The sequence below is a fragment of the Eleutherodactylus coqui genome, chromosome 13 (assembly GCF_035609145.1).
Source record: "Eleutherodactylus coqui strain aEleCoq1 chromosome 13, aEleCoq1.hap1, whole genome shotgun sequence".
In the NCBI taxonomy this organism is placed as follows: domain Eukaryota; kingdom Metazoa; phylum Chordata; class Amphibia; order Anura; family Eleutherodactylidae; genus Eleutherodactylus; species Eleutherodactylus coqui.
The window spans coordinates 37,628,227-37,647,843 of NC_089849.1; the positions used below are offsets into that span (position 1 = coordinate 37,628,227).

General features: G+C 44.1%; 1 protein-coding gene across 1 annotated transcript in view; it reads left to right on the forward strand.

Moving 5' to 3' along the window:
* Positions 1–19,617, forward strand: part of RND2 (Rho family GTPase 2) — a 92,383-nt gene that overhangs the window by 46,967 nt on the left and 25,799 nt on the right. Inside the window, exon 3 of the mRNA XM_066585829.1 lies at positions 13,065–13,174. Coding sequence (XP_066441926.1) covers positions 13,065–13,174 — 110 coding nt within the window. The remainder of the gene's footprint in view (positions 1–13,064; positions 13,175–19,617) is intronic.

Here is a 19,617-nt window from a genome sequence, read left to right on the forward strand (position 1 = left end):
ATGCGGAAATACAGTGTTTTAGTAAGGGTGCATTTAAGGAGCTGCATTTCTCATATCCGTTTTTTTTGGCAAAGGTTCCTCCTTGTTGTGACATCTTTGTTAAAGTATCTCACTTTATGACACGTTGCACTTAATTAAGAGATCTACTAGTTAGATGATCATTTCCCTTTACGATGGTCTAAATCTCTACAACCCACAATAAGCACCGCTTGTTATATCTTTGTGGAGCAGGTGACAAAGGCCATGTGTTCCTCTCAAGGTTGTCTTTTTCAGTCAACCACAGGGTCAAAATGCACTGCAACAGCTGCGGGATTGTGAACACCCAGGGATTGTTAGACCGCACTGCCATCCCACGCTTCATATTAAGTGTAATAAAGCTAATTATCTGGCAGCTGTAAATTCTCATCCTTCCGTTGACCCCTGGTACAGTGGGTGACTGTCCTACGGGCATCGCGGGACTGATGTGTAATAGTAGCAGGCTCTCCTTACTGTAGAGAAGGCTGCAGGGGACGGATATCTATTCGAATCTTTTACAATAACTGGTAAAGCAATTAATTTGATAAAAAAATGAAATGAACCCTTTTGGTAATGATAATATACACACCCATCAATACATCATTTATGGCTTTCACGTTGTTTTCAAATTACCAACCCCTTAGCAATTTCATTTGGTAGAAATAAGGCATTAGTGATATGAACATGGGCCATTAATTTTTCAGAAGTGGTTCCCAGTGTGTTATCAGGCACGAGCGCTGGAGGATTAATGGTAATAACAATTCACTTTCAGTAAAAATAAGGTAATATATGAAAATATTAACCTCTTAATGCGCTCCTGGTTGGTAAGGCTGTGCCAGCACTTGACGGAAGCGCAGTTGTTCTAATGTAGAGTACATCCCAAGGTCTTCTGTACTTTAGTTCTCTAGTTCTTGTCCTGATCACTATCGCGTCATCATGGATTCTAGGAATTCGTTTGTAGAAGTATGTAAGGGTCACATTTCTCGTGTTTCTAACTTTTACTCGCTTTCAAAAACTCCATCGTTTATTGGAAAACAATTGGTTTGGCCTTTCTGATGCTCTACGTCAGGGGTCCCCCACTCCAGTCCTCACGGACCACCAACAGGTCATGTTTTCAGGATATCCTATGGTAAGAACACCTGTGGCAATGTCTGAGGCACCAACAATAATTACATCACCTGTGCAATACTGAGGACATCCTGAAAACATGACCTGTTGGCGGTCCCTGAGGACTGGAGTTGGGGAACACAGCTCTACGTTACCCGATACCACTTGTAGTATAAGGGTACCTTCACACAGTTCTATGCCCACCTCCATTCAGAGTAAACAGGCAGTTGTTCATAGATGAAGGACTACCTGTTTACACGGGCCGATAGTCATTTGGTTTTTAGCTCACCCAGTCCAGGTAGACTACAACAAGTGAGCTATTCTTACTCACTTGCCCTGTTGGACCCCATGTTTACACAGGATGGCAGTCTTCCTTAATGGCTCTTTATAGCGATCACTCGAGCAACTATCGGCCTGTGTTAAAGTACCGTAACATGAAGCTCTTAAGCTCTAATGCGAAATCTGTAATTGGGCCTACCGACCTACCATGTGTTATTTCTATCACCGGCGTCCTCTTATTTGGCAGAGGCACGCTTAGGCTCCCTCAAGCTTTGGGGCATGGCATGGCTACTACTCTTTAAAGTTACAATAAACACAACATTAGGGTTGTATTATGGAAAGCCTGGAAACAAGGCTTCAGAGTTGAACATATAGGTAAATTGGGCTAAAGATAACTAAGCATTTTTTTTCATAGTTTGATTTGAGAAGCCTTGACGAATGCCAATCAACGAGATTGGCTGTCATGCGAATCGCTCCACGGTGGCTCAGTGATTAACACTGTAGTCTTGCACTGGGGTCCTAGGTTCAAATCCAGCTAAAGACAAGATCTGTATGGAGTTTGTATAGATTGTTTGCAGGATTTTCCTCTGGGTACTCTGCTTCCCTCCAAAAAACATGCTTAGGATATGTTCACCTGGAAGTGGTGTGAAATCTACTGCAGATTTGCATCAAGAACTGTGTCAAAATCCAAACCAACAGTGTCAAAATCAGCACCATTTCTGTTACGGGGAAATTTGAAAATTGTGAACCCCAGTTGAGACGGGGCCCATAATATCAATGTAAAGTGCTGTGTAGTATGTATGTGGTATATAAATAAAGGTGATGAACTGGCCTTCACAAAGGCCAATTCAAAATGTATGGGGGAGCAAGCGAATGTACGACTGTCCTGCATACAGTTTCATCATTGCGGGCGGCACATTCCCTGTGTGTATGAGGAGGTGTGATGCCTACAGCGATGATTCTATTTCAGCTGCACAAAAGATGTAATCAACTGAGAAATGAGAGTTTATGTGTTCATCAACTTGCCCTGCGCTAGGAGAGGAAAGCCAGCACCAATGACATAGCAATAACATAATGGCAATGCACATAACATACACAATAAGTACAAAGATGTAGCAGTATATACTATAAAAATGTTTCTTTTTTGGAAGGCAGCTCCTGCCACTACTTTCATAGACACGGCCAGGCCAAGACTTTCCTAGCGGCATTAGTTCGCCTCTGTAAGAGGATCCTGTGATTCTCGTTTCTACCATAATTAGAACATATAAGATTGCCACTGATTAAATACTAATTAATAGTGTGTTTCTTCCTATCCGGTTGTCATTCTTGATGCTGATACTGGGCCATACAGGGAAGCCCCATGCTGTAATTTCAGTGATATCTCACGCTTTCATGTTCTGCGCTTGCCTTCTCCGCACCACAGATACGCATCTGCTTGTCTTCCCCCCAAGGCCACATTGATAACGTACTGGCAATATGTTCATTACAGCCTAGTGATGCAGTTCCTATAGTTGTGACGGACGTTGTTAAGGCCTGACCAAGCTGCCAGAGTCGTTACTTCGGCTGTGTTCCCTCCGGGTGTGGGATACGTGATACAAAAGTTGCTAAGGTTGGGTGAAGGTTCACAATGTTACATAATTCAGTCTTCCAAATCTTGGAACTGATACAGTGTCCACATTGCAGCTTTATATCGCAGGAGGTATGTATTGACATTCAAGGCAGTAAGTCCTTTCCGGCGGTCGGTTTTCAGCTCGCTGTATGCACTGGGATTATCATAAGGTTCTGCGGTTAGAAGGAGTCAACTGAAATGTAAAACAAACAGCAGGGGCACGTCTATATGCCGGTGTCATGCCGGGAGCATCCACAGCTTAACTGGGTAGATGCAGATAACCTGCGAGGAAAGAAACACGAATTGTTCTAAGCGCTTCCATATTTAACTGTTTGGTGAAGAAAACCCATTTTAAACACTAGATAAGGGCTCTGCATTAGGAATTGCCATTTTATTTCTGTCTGTTTCATTTTTTGGAGCAGGAAGAAAAAATTCAAATGGAATTAAGCGTTTCCATTTTCCTCATTGAATTATTAGTGTGTTTTCTTTAAGGAATGCTATCAGTTTCATTCCATTCCGCTCACTAACTGGTGGCGTCACATGAGCATTCTTGCCATCGGATGTGTAAAATGCCCTTCAGGTTGGCCATACATGAATTTTGAAAATAACAGGTTGTGTGCGTAGATGAGGTATAACACAGTTTGTTCATTATGACTTGCGGTTTTCACTAGTTCTTCTCTCTGGAGATTCCATCTCTTAATTTTCAGTTTTCTCTGAGCTGGTGGGTAAAGACTAACTGCTATGAGGTGTTCCATACACTGTGCATGGAGCAAATGGTAGATTCTGCTCCCTAACTTTCTCTAGCACAGACTGAGAAATGGCAACATCACGTAAGTCAATGAGCAATGTAGATGTGATTCCAGTAGCTACAACCCAGTAAAGCCCTCACTGTGGCTGCCATATCTGCATGTGTCTTTCTGCTCTTCTCACTCTTCAGCAGCTTCTTCCTTGCCCTTTAATTTCCATAGACTTCTATGGGCAGCATGAGATAACTCCTGCCCCCTTCTCCTGCAAGAGCTCTATATGTTTTTAATGCACCTTACAAATGATTGATGTGGGCACCGTTGCTCCTTTTTTTAATAGAACAAACGGCGCTGGAGATTGCTCGGCCCTCTGCCAGTACGGACAGCGCTGGAAGCAGGTAATACTGTCAACATGGCAGTGGCCCGGTTTGATACTACATGTATAGCTTTCATTGAATTAATTGTGACCTATGCCTGTAGTACCAAACTAGGCCGCTGCAATGTCCATACTGATAGTGGGCCCCAGCATTCCAAATGGGGACCCCCACCGATCAATTGTTAATGAAATAGTTTGTGGATGTGTCATCCATAATAAAAGTCCTGGATGACCTCGACTTTAACCTTAGTTCAGACATGGCAGATTTGTTCTGGATTCCACACTGAATATCTGCTACACAGGACGGTACAGAACGTGAATGAAGTTTTGAAAACCCCATTCACTTGATAGATTTTTCCATTAAAGGCTACTACCAGGGTCACAAGTTATCCCCTATTAACAGGATTGGGAATAACTTGTGGGTCACACCACTGACATCCTCGCCGATCTTAAAAATAGGGAGTCTCATGTCCCCTTTTGCCTGTCACTGCAGTGATGTCATAATGAAGGGAGCGCTGGATGAACATGTGCAGGCGGCGCTCCATTCATCATTGGGGCTGGTGGAAATACCCAAACTCTTGTACTCGGCTACCTCCACAGTCCCATTGAAAGTGATTGGAGCGTCAGCACAAGTAGCGCTGCATTCATTCTCCTCATCACTGGGAGAGGAGGTACACACAACTGCTGTTGGTGTGACCCCGAGCAATCAGCAAGTTATCCCCATTCTGGGATAGAGGATTACTGGTGATGCAGGTACAACCCCATTTTAAGGGCAGGTTGCGGGTTTGCACCTCTGTAACATAATGCTTGTCTTAACAAATACAGTCAATGTTTCACCCTCGGATTCGTTTGGTAAACAGTTGTGTCTGCGGCATTAAGGAAGTAACACAAGAACAATCCATTACCCGCTCTGAAGAAGTGCCTCAAGCCTTGGGCGGCATAATTACATAATCGCCTCAATACATATATTACTGCGGTGTAACTGTGACAGTACAAGTAAGGGCTCTTTAAACGACTGCATCTTGGGTTTATTTTCCCTTACGTACAGGGGTGTAACTAAAGGGGTGTAGAGGTAACAGTTGCACCCAAGACCTGGTTCCTTAAGAGGCCAAAAGACTTCTTTGTCACATCTTCAGACATCAGTATTACAAGTAGTACTTGGTAGATGGGACGTGGATGGATCCTAGCAGTGGTCTAAATATAAGTTACAGAATACCGTAACTGTCTCTAAGGAAAAATATTGCTATATGGTTGCTACATACCGTGTTCAGCCTTGGAGTAGGGGGCCCATGTAGACCATGACAGAAATGGGCCAAGCTGGGCTGATAGGAGAATGCTGGCAGCTGGGGCGTAACTATAGGGGATGCAGTTGCACCCGGGCCAGAAGCCTTAGGGGGCCCATAAGGCCTCTCTTCTCCATATCGGGAGCCCAATACTATGAATAAAGCATTATAGTTGGGGCCCTATTACAGATTTTGCAACAGGGCCCAGAAGCTTCAACTTCCATCTCTGGCTGGCAGCGTAGCTGAATTTGGAAGGCGTCGTGTAAGGCACCCATGCTTAATACTTGGCTCTACATTGCAGAAATATCATTATAGCGATAGTATATGGGATCATTACTGGTGTCATTCAACTTCATTCCTGTGTCAATCTGGTAGCAGAGGAGTTAATGAATCTCTACAGAAGCTGCAGGTTTTCGCACACCTCCTGCTGTCACACTCTTCAGTGTAGCTAATTATTCCTTCCACAACTGCAGACAGCGGTGTAATGAGGGATAAGACGATTCCTAGGGGCTGCGTCAGCAGTACAGAGGTAGGTCCCATACTGAGAATTGGACCCATTGCAGTATTGATGACTATTAAGGTAGGTCCTTTGGTGATATAGACATACAGTGATATAGACATATATTTTCTTGGGCATAAAGTTGAGCACTTCATTATTAACTGACCAGCAGGTGGCGCTGTTATATATTACAAGCAGTGCTTTTTTGTCTATCTAATTTGGCATTAATATAACCGGTTCTTGAGTTGTAGTCATACCCAAGGTTGGCGCTGACCCCTGTGGATGATAATATTATTTGCGGCCCCTTCTCCTGAAAAACACACGTAATTGTTTTTTTTTCTTCTTCGCTTTCTAAAATATGCGGTTTCCCCGATCCTTAACTATTTGTCAAAAACCTATTTATTTTTCACTCTGCTCGTTCAGTCCTTGACCTTTACCTCAATGTTCTTACTTCCTACACATGCTCTTCTGTTGACTCCGAAAATCATTTTGCCACTTAGTGTCATCCAGCAGCTGTCACCTGCTGTGCCGAGCGCCCGGATGTAGGGTCATACATAATTTAGCACCTTGTCTCCCCTCTCCAGGCTAGCAATCATTGTACTTATGGATATAGGAAAAAGGCAGATGTGACTTTCCGGACCATTAACCCTGTAACGTACCTTGTAAAACACTTGTTCCCATCATCTCAAAATGGCCGCCATGCTTCGGGTGACAGCAGTTATTACTTTTATGGCCCTCTATTTATGGTTATATATCACGGGCGCAGTGAGAGGTAATGAGGGACCTTGCTCATGCGAGTTTACAATGTAATAATAATCTCTCTCTATAAATTTATGGCGATGACCGACGGCTGGACATCACCGAACAGATGAAGTAAACAGCGTGGAAGAAAGTGATTACAACTTTCACTAGAGTCATCTATAAAATGGTCAGAGCATCAAGATACTTTGGGTAATTTAATAAAAACCTTCACTTCTATGGGTTTGATGTTTTGCACTGCAACCAAAGATAAAGGCTTTCCAAACATTCCTTTAGCAATCCAGTAGATACACTCAATTGCCATTCTATTAGAGACCCCCATCTAGTAGCCTGTTGGACCTCCTTTAGCACCACAACTATTCTACTAGGTGTTGAAATCATTCTACAGGAGTATTTGGCCATGGGGACAAGAGACCTTGTAGTTGCCACAGATTAGATAGAGGCACTGACGTTCTGAACAGCTGACAGGAAGGGTTCATCGATTCATGCTGCTTCCACCAAATTCTAACTTTCTTATCAGCATGGTTCCACAGAAATCCAGATTTATCTGACCAGGTGATATCCCCACTGCTCAGTGATACCGTCTTTGAGCTCTTTTGCCCACTGGCAGCTCATGTTTCTGTTTCTCTTAGCATTGGCGATTGAACTGGTCATTGTGCCCATCTGTGCTAAGGAATGATGAGTTGTGCATTCGGAAGAGTTACTTGGACACCAGTGTTGTATTCGGCTGCATCTTGCTTGACCTTGTAGTATCTATTCATCAGAATGATTGTTGACATCCTTCTCCGACCCCTATCACTTACACGTTGTCTAGGTCCACCGGATCCCATTTGACCGGATGATTGGCCTTGATCACACCATTCTCAGTATACTCTCCTCACTCTTGTACAAGAAACCCCCATGAGGTTGGCAGTGTATGAAATCCTGGCCCAGCTGGTCTAGCACCAATGACCAAGGCTCATTGCAAGTCACTCCGATCACTCAGATTTTCCCATCTAATTCGCATTCACAATTAAACTGATCCATCGGAACCTTGTTCACTTGATTTTATGCTACATTCCGTCTAATTTGCATACAGGGAACCTCTAATTGTGGAAGGACTGGTCTGTTTGTAGAAGCCCTTTGCTTGGGCCCTTACAGCGAAGTCGAGGACCTCTCTATGATGTAAAAGTAGGGCAAATCAATAAGCATTGTCCTGACGAGATTCATCTTTTGGGAACATTTTCTTTAATTGGGTTAAGTCCTGAGTTTTGATTTTAATACATCACTACTTTGGCCATTTCCCAGTTCTAACTCTTGTTGCAGGCCCTTTGATGACATTTTTGGACAGGTCAGATGTATTTTTCTCCCTGTCCAATGTCATGCAGTTGGGGGGGTTGATGAATCGATGGTGCTGTTCAGGTTACATTTACTCTGAGATTAGATCTGATGTGTGCTATGTGTCACATATTATGTTGCTATGTGTGTCTGCGTTCGTATGCAGCCTCCCTGCAGGCTGCCATCCCGTCTGACCTGATTGCTCGGCTTGCGTTGGCTCTTGGTGATTACACAAGGCGAGGTCGTCTCTGTGTATATGTCACAGGTATGCTTTGTTGCACTGAGAAATATTTCTCTTTTTTCAGAGGTTTGTGCTCGCAGCCAAATTCCGGTTACGAAAAGTGTCAACTCGGTGTTTTCCATCATGTGTCACAGTGAATTGGGCAAGATGTAGCTCAAGAGGAAGGGACACATGGCAAGAAAATGAAAGGCCTTGCAAAAGGGAAAGACTCCTACATTGTGCTACGTGATCAGATAGCCACAGCTGCAAAGACAACCGCTAGTGGTCTGACTGATTCGTTGTGTCTGTAGCACCAAATCTACTCCATCTGTTTTGCCATTTTTCTAGTTCGTCTTTAGCAAAAAAATATCCAAGCTTGTTGAAGTGGCGGGAAGCTTTCCATCTGTGTGTAGTTGAAGGGTCGTTCATTTATGGTCATCTTTACTCCAATGTGACTATTATATCTCTAGGGAGTATTGTGTAGTGAGAAGCAATTATTAGAGTTTGTGTACCGGTAGAGAATATTGTGTGGATAGGTGAAGATATGCTAATTCATGTAATTATGTTTTGAGCCATATGTGAAAGTGGCAAGGCCGTGATTTCGGGAGTAGAGTCGAAGTCAGAGACTAGGTTAGATGGTGGGCAACAATGGCATACATTGTATAAGGGAGGCCATGCCACTGTTTTGGGACTTCTATGTAGGGACAGGGTTCAGCGACATCCCTCCTGATGTGCTAATCTTGTATAGCTAATACTCCCAGAGCCTTATGAAAAAGGGAAAATCTTTTGGATTGTTAGCCTTGGCAGTCTCCTCCAAAACTGGAGTCAGACGTAGCACCAGGGCAGCCTGGCACTATTCATTGAGGATGCTTGGAACCATTCATGTGGCAATCTATCACTACTCATGGATCACTCTTGCAATATTCACAGGGGCAGTTGGCCACTGTGACATTATGTGACAAATTAGTTGAATTGGCTATCGAAAAATAAATATATTGAAGGAGTTGCTCAGTTGTAAACTATTGATGGCCTATTCTCAGGATAGGCCATCAGTAGTAGATTGGCGGCAGTTTGCTGCCAAGGAGCCCTGTCCATCAGCTATTCTCTCAGCCAGTGAACTCATGTGTGCAGGATTAGACAGCTCAATTCCAACTGCAGTGGTCAGGCTTGGTATTACAGGCAAAGTTCCCATTGAAATGAATGTAATTCCAAGCCTGGCCACTGCAGTGGGAACAGAGCTGTCTGCTTCCTGTAGAAATCAGCTCAGTGCACAAGCATTTCTGATTATAGAACAGCTGATCAGCAGAGGTCCCTGGCGATTGATCCCTGCTGATCAACTATTGAAGACACATCCTGAGCATAGACCCCCAGTAATTTATAGCTAAACAACCCCTTTAAAGTTAGGGGCAGGTTAATGAACACTTGGAGGTTCCCCCCGCCCCCGTACCCCAGCTGCCCAGTCATTCTGCACTGATACCCCTAGTACAGTCATTGTGCTGTTTGCTCTCCTGGCTGCTGTGACCGCAGTCGGCTTACTGTGACTTGCGTACAACTTGAGGTGTTTTGTGCTGCTGCAATGCTAAACCTTAATGTGTGGCATCACATAAACTGTCACTAAAAGGTCTTCATGTGTGTTTTACAACCTGTGTGTAAATCACAAGTTACAGCTCAGTTCACTTTATATTTATGTCCCTTTTTTATGCTGTCGTCTTGGCGTTTTCTCATATATTGCAAACTGCTTTGACGTGGGGAAGAAGCGGTTACAGATCCGGAGAAGAAAGGAAAGTGCAATGTGATACAGAGATTCTCCAAATCATATAAATGATAGAAAACCTTAATCTTAGATTCTGTGTAAATGACCCAAGCTCCTGCCAACAAGCCATAGACGGCCATCGACATCCGACTATAGTCTGTAATAGGACTGGGAATTGATTCGCTACATTCGGTTGTATTAATATTCGACTAGGTCTTGTATTTGCTTGCTCCTTTGGGTTAGTAATAGACATTTTTAGAGGTGTACACATGGTCGCCAAAAGATGGAAGGGGGTTGTATGTTCTTAAAGAACACAGTTCACTTGTTAGTATAACTATTGTCTGAATAGTCGCTCGAAATGGTCATTAAAAGCCGTGAGGTTCTTTGGAGGCTTGTTTTAGAAATGTAAACCCCTCCCCAATGCACGATCACTGATTGCAAAGTTCACTGATCGCACATAAATACATGTGAGTAGCCTTTCAGTGAACACTCGCTGCTTCAGTCTCTTGCTGGTGTATCGTGAGTGTATCCTCGAAGACCAAAACCAAAGACCGTAGTAGCGGGTGTTCTCTCGAAGACCAACAAGGACTGTTCAGTCGAGGATCACTTGGATGTCTTTGTGTTTTCGGGAACCAATCAGCATGAAGATAAAGGGCAAAATGTTCAAAGAAAAAAATCAGGAACCAATCAGCATTCGATGGGAGGTGCACACCAAAAAGTGTAGACCTCCCTGCAAAGTTGTTCAAAGGCAACGATGACCTGTTTAATCAGACTATGATTAAAGGGGTTGTCTCGCGGCAGCAAGTGGGTTATACACTTCTGTATGGCCATATTAATGCACTTTGTAATATACATCGTGCATTAAATATGAGCCATACAGAAGTTATTCACTTACCTGCTCCGTTGCTAGCGTCCCCGTTGCCATGGTTCCGTCTAACTTCGGTGTCTTCTTGCTTTTTTAGACGCGCTTGCGCAGATGCATCTTCTCCCTTCGGCTGGTCTTGGAAGCATCGGCGTTTTGGCTCCGCCCCCTTGGACGCATCATCGCGTAGCTCCGCCCCATGACGTGTGCCGGTTCCAGCCTCCTGATTGGCTGGAATCGGCACATGACGGGGGCGGAGCTACGCGATGACGCGAAAAGGGGGCGGAGCCAAAACGCCGATGCTTCCAAGACCAGCCGAAGGGAGAAGATGCATCTGCGCAAGCGCGTCTAAAAAAGCAAGAAGACACCGAAGTTAGACGGAACCATGGCAACGGGGACGCTAGCAACGGAGCAGGTAAGTGAATAACTTCTGTATGGCTCATATTTAATGCACGATGTATATTACAAAGTGCATTAATATGGCCATACAGAAGTGTATAACCCCACTTGCTGCCGCGAGACAACCCCTTTAATCAAAAAGAGACTATTTTTTAGGGGAGCTGAAAGCGACTAGTGAATGATTACTCTCTTAACTCTTTCCAATCCAATTTGTATCCTGGTTTTCCTAGGCGGCTTACTCTTTTTCTGCCGTTATACAACATCGCTATATGGTGGCTAAAGCCAGTACTGCATGAGGTGACACATTGGATAGGCTCCGACAGCTGAGAGGCTGGCAATATACAGTAAGAGCACCCCAACGGATGTCTTCCAACATCGGAGCCGTACAGCCTTTAATCATAATGTCTTTAGACATCAGACAGTGGATTGGAAAGGGTTAACATCCAGTTTGTGGGCGTTCTATTCAGCAACCATCCGGACGATAGTTGTCCCGTATAAGGCCATCCGTCTGCAGCCGGTGTTTGCCACAGGCGGCACACAGACACATTGACTTTTTCACATATGCGATTATTTTTCCTGTTTTTTTTTTTCCACAGACCCACGGTCTATGCAAAAAAATCTTAGCATATCCTATCTTTGTCCATATCATGGGTGAGAGTAAAACATGCAATGCCCACTACCCGCAGGGCTTGGCCAGCATACTAGTATACCCCATGTGCTGTCCGATGTGAGTTGTGCTGGAGAATCTCATGAAACACATGAAAAGACCAGCCAACGCCAAACTACATGGAGAGGACGGACATGTCCGACCAAACAGAAGCACACGATACTTGTAAAGTATATGGAGTCGTGGTCGCCATTCTTTTAAAAATTTATGAAATAAAGTTGGGAGTTTTAGGTTTCTGCCGAGTCTTTGGATGAGTTGGATTTTTTTCTTCAACTCTTATCTGCATTTGTAAATAATCTCATAACTAGAGATGAGCAATCATACTCGCTAAGGGCAATTACTCAATCGAGCATTGCCCTTAGCGAGTACCTGCCCGCTCGGAAGAAAAGATTCGGCTGCCGGCGGCAGGCAGGGGGCGGGGAGGAACGGAGGGGAGATCTCTCCCTCTCCCCCCCCCCCCCCCCCCGCTCCCCCCTGCTCATTGCCGCAACTCACCTCTCACCCGCGCCGGCAGCCAAACCTTTTCTTCCGAGCGGGGAGATACTCGCTAAGGACAATGCTCGATCGAGTAATTGTCCTTAGTGAGTATGCTCGCTCATCTCTACTCGTAACTCATTGACTTGCCAAACACTAGAAGGGGATTCCAGGATTAGAAAATAGGGTGTTCATTGGCACCACTCTTGCCCATGGGCTTAGTCTGGCATTACAAGTCAGCACCGCTCACTTCAATGGGGATGACCTGCAATACCAGACATAGCTGGTGGCGCTTCCAGAAAAAAGCAGATAACGGTCTAGGCATTCCGCCTAAGAAGCTAGCTGAAGAGAATTGCTAATCACATGAGAGATGAGAATACCAGAAAGATTTATGTTTGCTGGTAATTTCCTTCATCGAAGAAGGTGTCGTGAATATGGGCCGGACTTTGGAAGATGGTTGATTCCCGGAGGCCAAGGGTTCTGTAAAACCCAATTATCTAGGAAGGACTGTGGGCATGATGTGCTGGACGGTTTATAATAACGTTTTTATTTCTACCCAGACCGTAATGTATTTTCTTCTGAAAGTTTTATTGCTGTATTATAACGTGTAAGTGATAGAAAGACATTTACTAATCTCTCTTCGCTCTGGGATAAGATATAGAGACATCGAATGGAATTGGCTAATGTTTTCTCCATTTGCAGGCTCAGCGTATTATGACAATGTCCGTCCTCTGGCGTACCCGGAATCCGACGCTGTACTCATTTGTTTTGATATCAGCCGGCCAGAAACGTTAGACAGTGTATTAAAAAAGGTAAGTAGGATTATCTTCTAATATAGATCTACCCTAATGGGAAAATGTCAACGTAAGTTATGAGCAGTGATTGGAGTAAGTTCGAGACTTAACTCCTACTTAAAGGGGTTGTATACCATTAGAGAAAATACGGCTACTTTCTTCCAGAAACAGTACCATGTCTGTCTATGGGTTGGGTTTGGTTTTGCAGATCGGCTCCCCTAAAGTGAGTAGGGCTGAGTTGCAATACTATACGTAGCCTGTGGACAGGGGTGGTTCTGGTTTTGGATGGAAGCAGCCATGTTTCTCTGATCCTGGACAACCCCTTTTTTCACTGATGACCTATTCTCTGTCCAGTTAATAGGTCATCAGTGAAAAAAAAGGCAGACAACTCCTTTTATGGTATATTTAACACTGGATGTAATGTAGGCAGTGTGTGTATAGAGGACAGTAATAATTGAAATAATTGTTCGTTCACAACTTTACTCCCCAGTGTTCAAGGACAGGAGTGTTTGCAGTTTATCTGTGTTTCCCTTTCATCCCATAAAAAGTTAGTTTTCCCATCAGATCTATTTCCTCTGATCACATTGATATGGAGGGAGGTAGTCCATGTTGACATGACCCTAAAAAGCTAAAGTTTCCCCTTGCCCATTTCCTCAGAAGCTGTGGGAAGCCAGATAGTTCCTCTGCAGTAGCCGCTGTAGGCAAGTTGGCCACTCACATGACCTTTCTATAATATAGGGGCAGCACAAAGTACGGCCAATGGAGGTTCTCCATTCCGGGTAACGGAGGGTATCATCGGCCCAGCACAAAAATGTTGGTTGAGGGGGGGGGGGGGTTCCTGGAGCTGGACCAAGGGCAATTTACTGTTCACCCTGGCTGCCACATTCTGAAAGTTGATGAGTCTTCAGAAAATGGGGGTGATGATGGCAGTGCTGTGATGTAGGACCTCAAGTCAGCAGTTGGAAGAAAAGCCTTCATTAGCAATGCATTGCTTTGCCGAATCGGCACCTACATCAGGCTGTTAACAAAGATACAAGATCTGATAAAAGTTTAATTAGCAAACGTATAGATAACGGCTTTTCTTCCCACTGCTGACTCAAGGTCCTGCCTTACAACAATGCCATTATTCCCCTCTTTTCGGGACATTTATTGCTCGCTCACGGAGGCCATCACTGGTTCTTTCTGGAGGCTGCGGCTTTAGTAATAAACGGTCATGTGTCGTACCGGCTGCTCAACACAATAATGTACCAACATTCCTCTATCCTGTGGACCATGGAGCGCTGCTTTCTTTTTTGTAGTCTAAGACACTACATGCTGATCTGATTGGCCGGTGCTGCTCACATGGACAACACTGGTCATCTAAAACAGCTGTAGTGTCTTAGACTAATGATGTACACTGTGCGTCATGTAGTCAGAGAAGCCGTGCAGCCATCTTTGGTACTTCAGGACCGGAGGTCGGCTTTAATTACAGTTACATTCTGAAAGGGGTTGTCTCTGATAAGACAACCCCTTTAAATGTCATTCACCTCTTAATAAGCCTGCTACATCTTGGCCTGCCTCTACGCCAGAAACCGAAATACATACCTGCGGTGAGAACTCTGTATTATAATTTGTATCAATTTTTGGTCTAGGTAGTCAATGGTAAAGTTATAAAAAATCGCTAAATTATAATGCAAATGTGTCGTCATGTGCGACTGGAATAAATTGTCATAGAAAATTGGATAATGCTTCGGTTTTCACTAAAGGGTACTTAAAGTGTGTTAACCCTTTCCAGTCCACTGTCTGACCTGTGAAGACATTAGGGTTTAAGGCTGTACAGCTCCGTTGTTGGTAGACGTCCATTGGGGTTCTCTTACTGTATATTGCCAGCCTCTCTGCTGTCGGAGCCTATCCTACGTGTCACCTCATGCAGTACTGGCTTTAGCTAGCATATAGCGCCGTTGTAGAACGGCAGAAAAAGAGTAAGCCCCCTAGGAAAACCTGGATACAAATTGGATTGGAAAGGGTAAATAGGCACAGGGGCACCATGGAAAATTGGGGCTACTTTGCTTAGAAGTGCTTAGGATTCCTGCCCAACAACACTCTCATTGATATAGAGCTATTCGGGTCAAACAACTATTAATATTGAATATTCTATATTCCCATTGGAAGAGTTGCAGGGCTTTCATGAAAGGAACAGAGACAAGTGTCTGAAAGTAGCAAGTGCATCAATAAACACAAATAACTATGGCAATAAAAAGTACCACCACACAAATCAGTTGATGTGATCAGACAACATATGATTGTGAAGAGGAGCATTAGGATAATTTTTTTCCTGTCTGTCGGATGGCGCTATATTGTTATTATCACTCATTTGTAGTACTTTAAAATCTAGTTGCCATGGAAAAAAATGACCACTTATCTTTCTATAGAATTTTATGTTGTTTTCCTCCATTTGTATGTATTTCCTTCTAGTTTAGAGGTCTGAATTGCCGACGCTTGCAGAGATCCCACAATTGTATCATTGTTCATGTTTAGAAAATGACTATGTAGATGGAACAGTATAATTGCACGGTCCCTGCCTGATTGTACTACTACATCACCAGTTGTGCTAAAAGTCACCACTAATTTTGTTTATTTACCACCTATTGGGAACAATACGAACCTTCACTTTTTAAAATCTCATTCGAGGTTCTACCAAGATTGATTTTTATCACTCATCCATAGGACTGGTGATAAAAGTCTGATCGGTGGGAGTCTAACTGCTGAGGCCTCCACTGATCCTGAGAATAGGTGTCCCATGTCCACCCTTACTCCTCATTGTGAGCCCACTGTGCACCCCCAACAGTGAGGAGGAGGTTGAATGGAGCAATGGTTGAGCATGTGGCGTTCTGTTCCATTCAGTTTCAGAGGGACTGCCGGAGATACCCGATTACTTATATTTGGTTATTTCCTTCAGCCGCATTGAAGAGAATGGCACCACACATGTGCGACCACTGCTACGTCCAATCTACATGTCACTGCAAGTGGTTGCAAAGAGCCCACGATGGTGAGAAATTGGAGACACTGGATTGACGGGGGTCTCACCAGAGATATCCCAACCAATCAGACTTTATTGTCTAATCTATGGTTAAGTGATGTTTGTATGGCCTTCTTAAAGATTATATACTAAAAATTTGAATAGATTAGATTGATGTTAGCCAAACCTGCCAATTTTGGCTGGATTGTCCGATCTAATCTGTATGATGACCTCCTGCCTCTCCCATGACGCCAATTGTCGGAGAAGAGAATGATTGGGCATGTTGAAATCGCAACTGCCTAATCCTCTTCCTCTTAGGGAGATAAGCTACCACCAGAGGCAGCTCAGTGTGTGCAGAGTGGTCAGAAGAGATGGTTTTTGGCTGAACTGGAAAGCCAGCCTTATACTATTTTTATTGCTCGTCCCTTTAATGGCAGTCCTCTATCCTGGGACAGTTGGGCTCAGTGCTTGTGATCCTTCATCTTCCCCATCCCATGTGCAATTTTGTGTCTCTCCTTTGTAGACTGATTCTTGTAGAAAGAACCATCCATATGATCACACCTTCCATGGGTAAAGTAAGGGGTCGTCTGAATAAGACCACCCATTATGTGAACCATGATGGAAAATCTGAAATGGAAAAGTCCAAAAGCGCTAATAGTATTAGAACTATTTTTTGGATTTGAGGTATAATGGTATAAAGGATTATAGAAACAATTAAACACGATCCCTTTTAATGTTCTCGTAGTACACCATTCCAAATGTTTCCCAAGTAAAGCTAAAAGATCTCTTGAAGTTGCTAGGTCCACCTGCCCATCTGCGGGGAATGTGAGAAGGGAATGCATTTATTTGGGCAGTTTGCTCAGTCACACACATGGGCAGCTGTCCCAGAATAGTCGGATCACAGTCTAGACTGGCTTTTGTTTAGAGCGCTACAGGATGTTCTGTACCGGGCACACATCAGGGTGCTTACAGTCCCTTGGGTTGGTTAATTTGTGAGCGTTTTCCATACAGTGTTATCATGCATTAATCATCACATAGAATTCTGCAATGGAAGTGTTAATTACTAACCTCCTAACACTAGGTGTAGATATCTAATTGATGCCATAGAATTTACTAGAAATCATAGCTTCTTGATTTCATTTGCCGGTAGACCGCCGCCCTAGTTGGCCCATGCAGTGTAAAGAGCAATCACTATTTACCCCAGTTCTTGCTGTTATGGTAATACCATTAGACTGGCCATTGCTATCAAGCAAGAGAAAAATTGTTCTATGTGAACAGACCCTAGAGTGAATAGATTTTTAGATTTAATGCTCTAGACCGGTAGTCTCCAACCCGTGGCTGTCGAGCTATTGCAAAACTACGAGGGTTGCTTCAAATCTAATGCCCCCTATCTCATGTTGGCACATGACGTCAGAAGTGGATGTTGGCAGCTGGGCAATAGAGTTTTAATCTTCCTGCCAATATCCGGCAACCTGACATTCATCAACGCATGCTGAGCCTTTATGGTGACCAAACATTGGATGTTGGTACAGTGAGGTGATGGGTGGCACCAGAGGCGTAACTTGAAGCTTCTGGGCCCCCATGCAAAATCTGTAACAGGGCCCCCAACTATAATGCTTTATTCATAGTACTGGGCTCCCTATATGGAGAAGAGAGGCCTTATGGGCCCCCTAAGGCTCCTGGGCCCGGGTGCAACCGCATCCCCTGCATCCTCTATAGTTACGCCCTTGGGTGGCACGTTTCAACAGTGACAACAGCAACTTGAAAGACAAGTTACGCTTTACACAGCTGTCACATCATGAAAATGGCATCTTGATCAGCTAATTTATGCGAATTGACTAATTAGAACCAGGGAATATCCGCTTCAATGCATTGGAAACGATGATTTGCCATTTTGTACATATATGCTGATCGAGACGCTCTTCATTTCGCAGTGTGCGAGCTCTGCATGGCCATCCGGAATATGACTTGTCTTTCACATGGCTGTTACCACTGTTGGCACGCGCTACCACCTCCTCACTGTGCTAACATCCACTGTTTGGGCTCCGTAAACACTCATCACGCATCGGTGAGTGTCAATGGTGACATTTTTTCCGCATGGAGGAATTCAATTACACACCTTTTCTTTTATACCTTTCGTGTCAGACACCATTTTGTCAGACTCTGCTCCCATCTGTCACATGGCAACAAACTTTACCGGATATTGGCGTGAAGGTTCAAACTCCAACATCCGCTTCTGATGTCATGTGCCAACATAAGAAGATAACAAGCATTAGTTTTGGGGCGACTCTCGTACAACTCTCAGCATGGTTTGGAAGTAGCTACAAAAGTGCATGTTAGAGATTGCTGGTCTTGGTATCCGTCAAAATGGGGTGGGTAGTTCCTTGTGTCCCACCCCTACCAACATCTGTATGGCACATCTACCTGTCCTACGTCCATATTTCAGAAAAACGGCCATTAAATTTGTGCTTGGAAAGAGAGAAAGTAAACTGCACTATAGATGCTTCTAGTAATGTCTTTCTAAATGCTTGCAAAAAGCCTTCTTAAGATTCATGAGCATTAATGAGGGTGTGAATATCTTATGCGCCGGGCAGGAACGCGCTCGCTGTGACATCATACAACTGTCAGAGGTCTGCTAGCTTTTCCGGAATTGCTGTAAATAATTACTGTTTATTAGTGTCACCGGATTTCTGGCCCGGAGGGTGCTGCTCAGCAATGCGCCTCACGTCACGTAGTATTTCATGGCTGATCACCCACTGAGACAGTATTATATACACCCAGGACCTTTTATTACGATTGTAACATCATTAAAATAAGGTAATATGGTGTCACATCCTATGTTGTAGTATATACAACATACTGAATGACACTTTATTAAAGACACCCATGTAGGAACACATTGGACCTTTTTTGGCCTCCAGAACAGCGGTGGTGTCCATCCACAGATATCAGAGGAACCGGGGTGTGCCAAGAAACCATTTCCCACACCATTACTCCACCTTCACCTGTCAGAACAATTGACATGTGACAGGAAGGGTTCATTGGTTCATGCTGCTTGTACCTCCCATCAGCATGGTGCAACGAAAATCTGGATACATCTGACCAGCCGATATTTTTCCACCGCTCAATTTTCATTCTTTTGCCCACTTGAGTCTTGTCTTTGTCTTTCTCTTAAACAGCAATGGCGCTGGAACTGGTCATCTGCTATTATAGCCTATCTGTACTAAGGCCTCATGTCCACGGGCAAAAGAAGAATTAAAATCCGCAGCGGATTTTAACTCTTCTCCTGCCCTCGGATCCGCACCCCATAGGGATGCATTGATGACCAGCGGGTAGATAAATACCCGCGGATGGTCAATAAAAGTGATTTAAAAAAAAATGGAGCATGAAAAAATCTGGACCATGCTCCATTTTCGTGCGGGTCTCCCGCGGGGATGGCTCCCGCAGGCTTCTATTGAAGCCT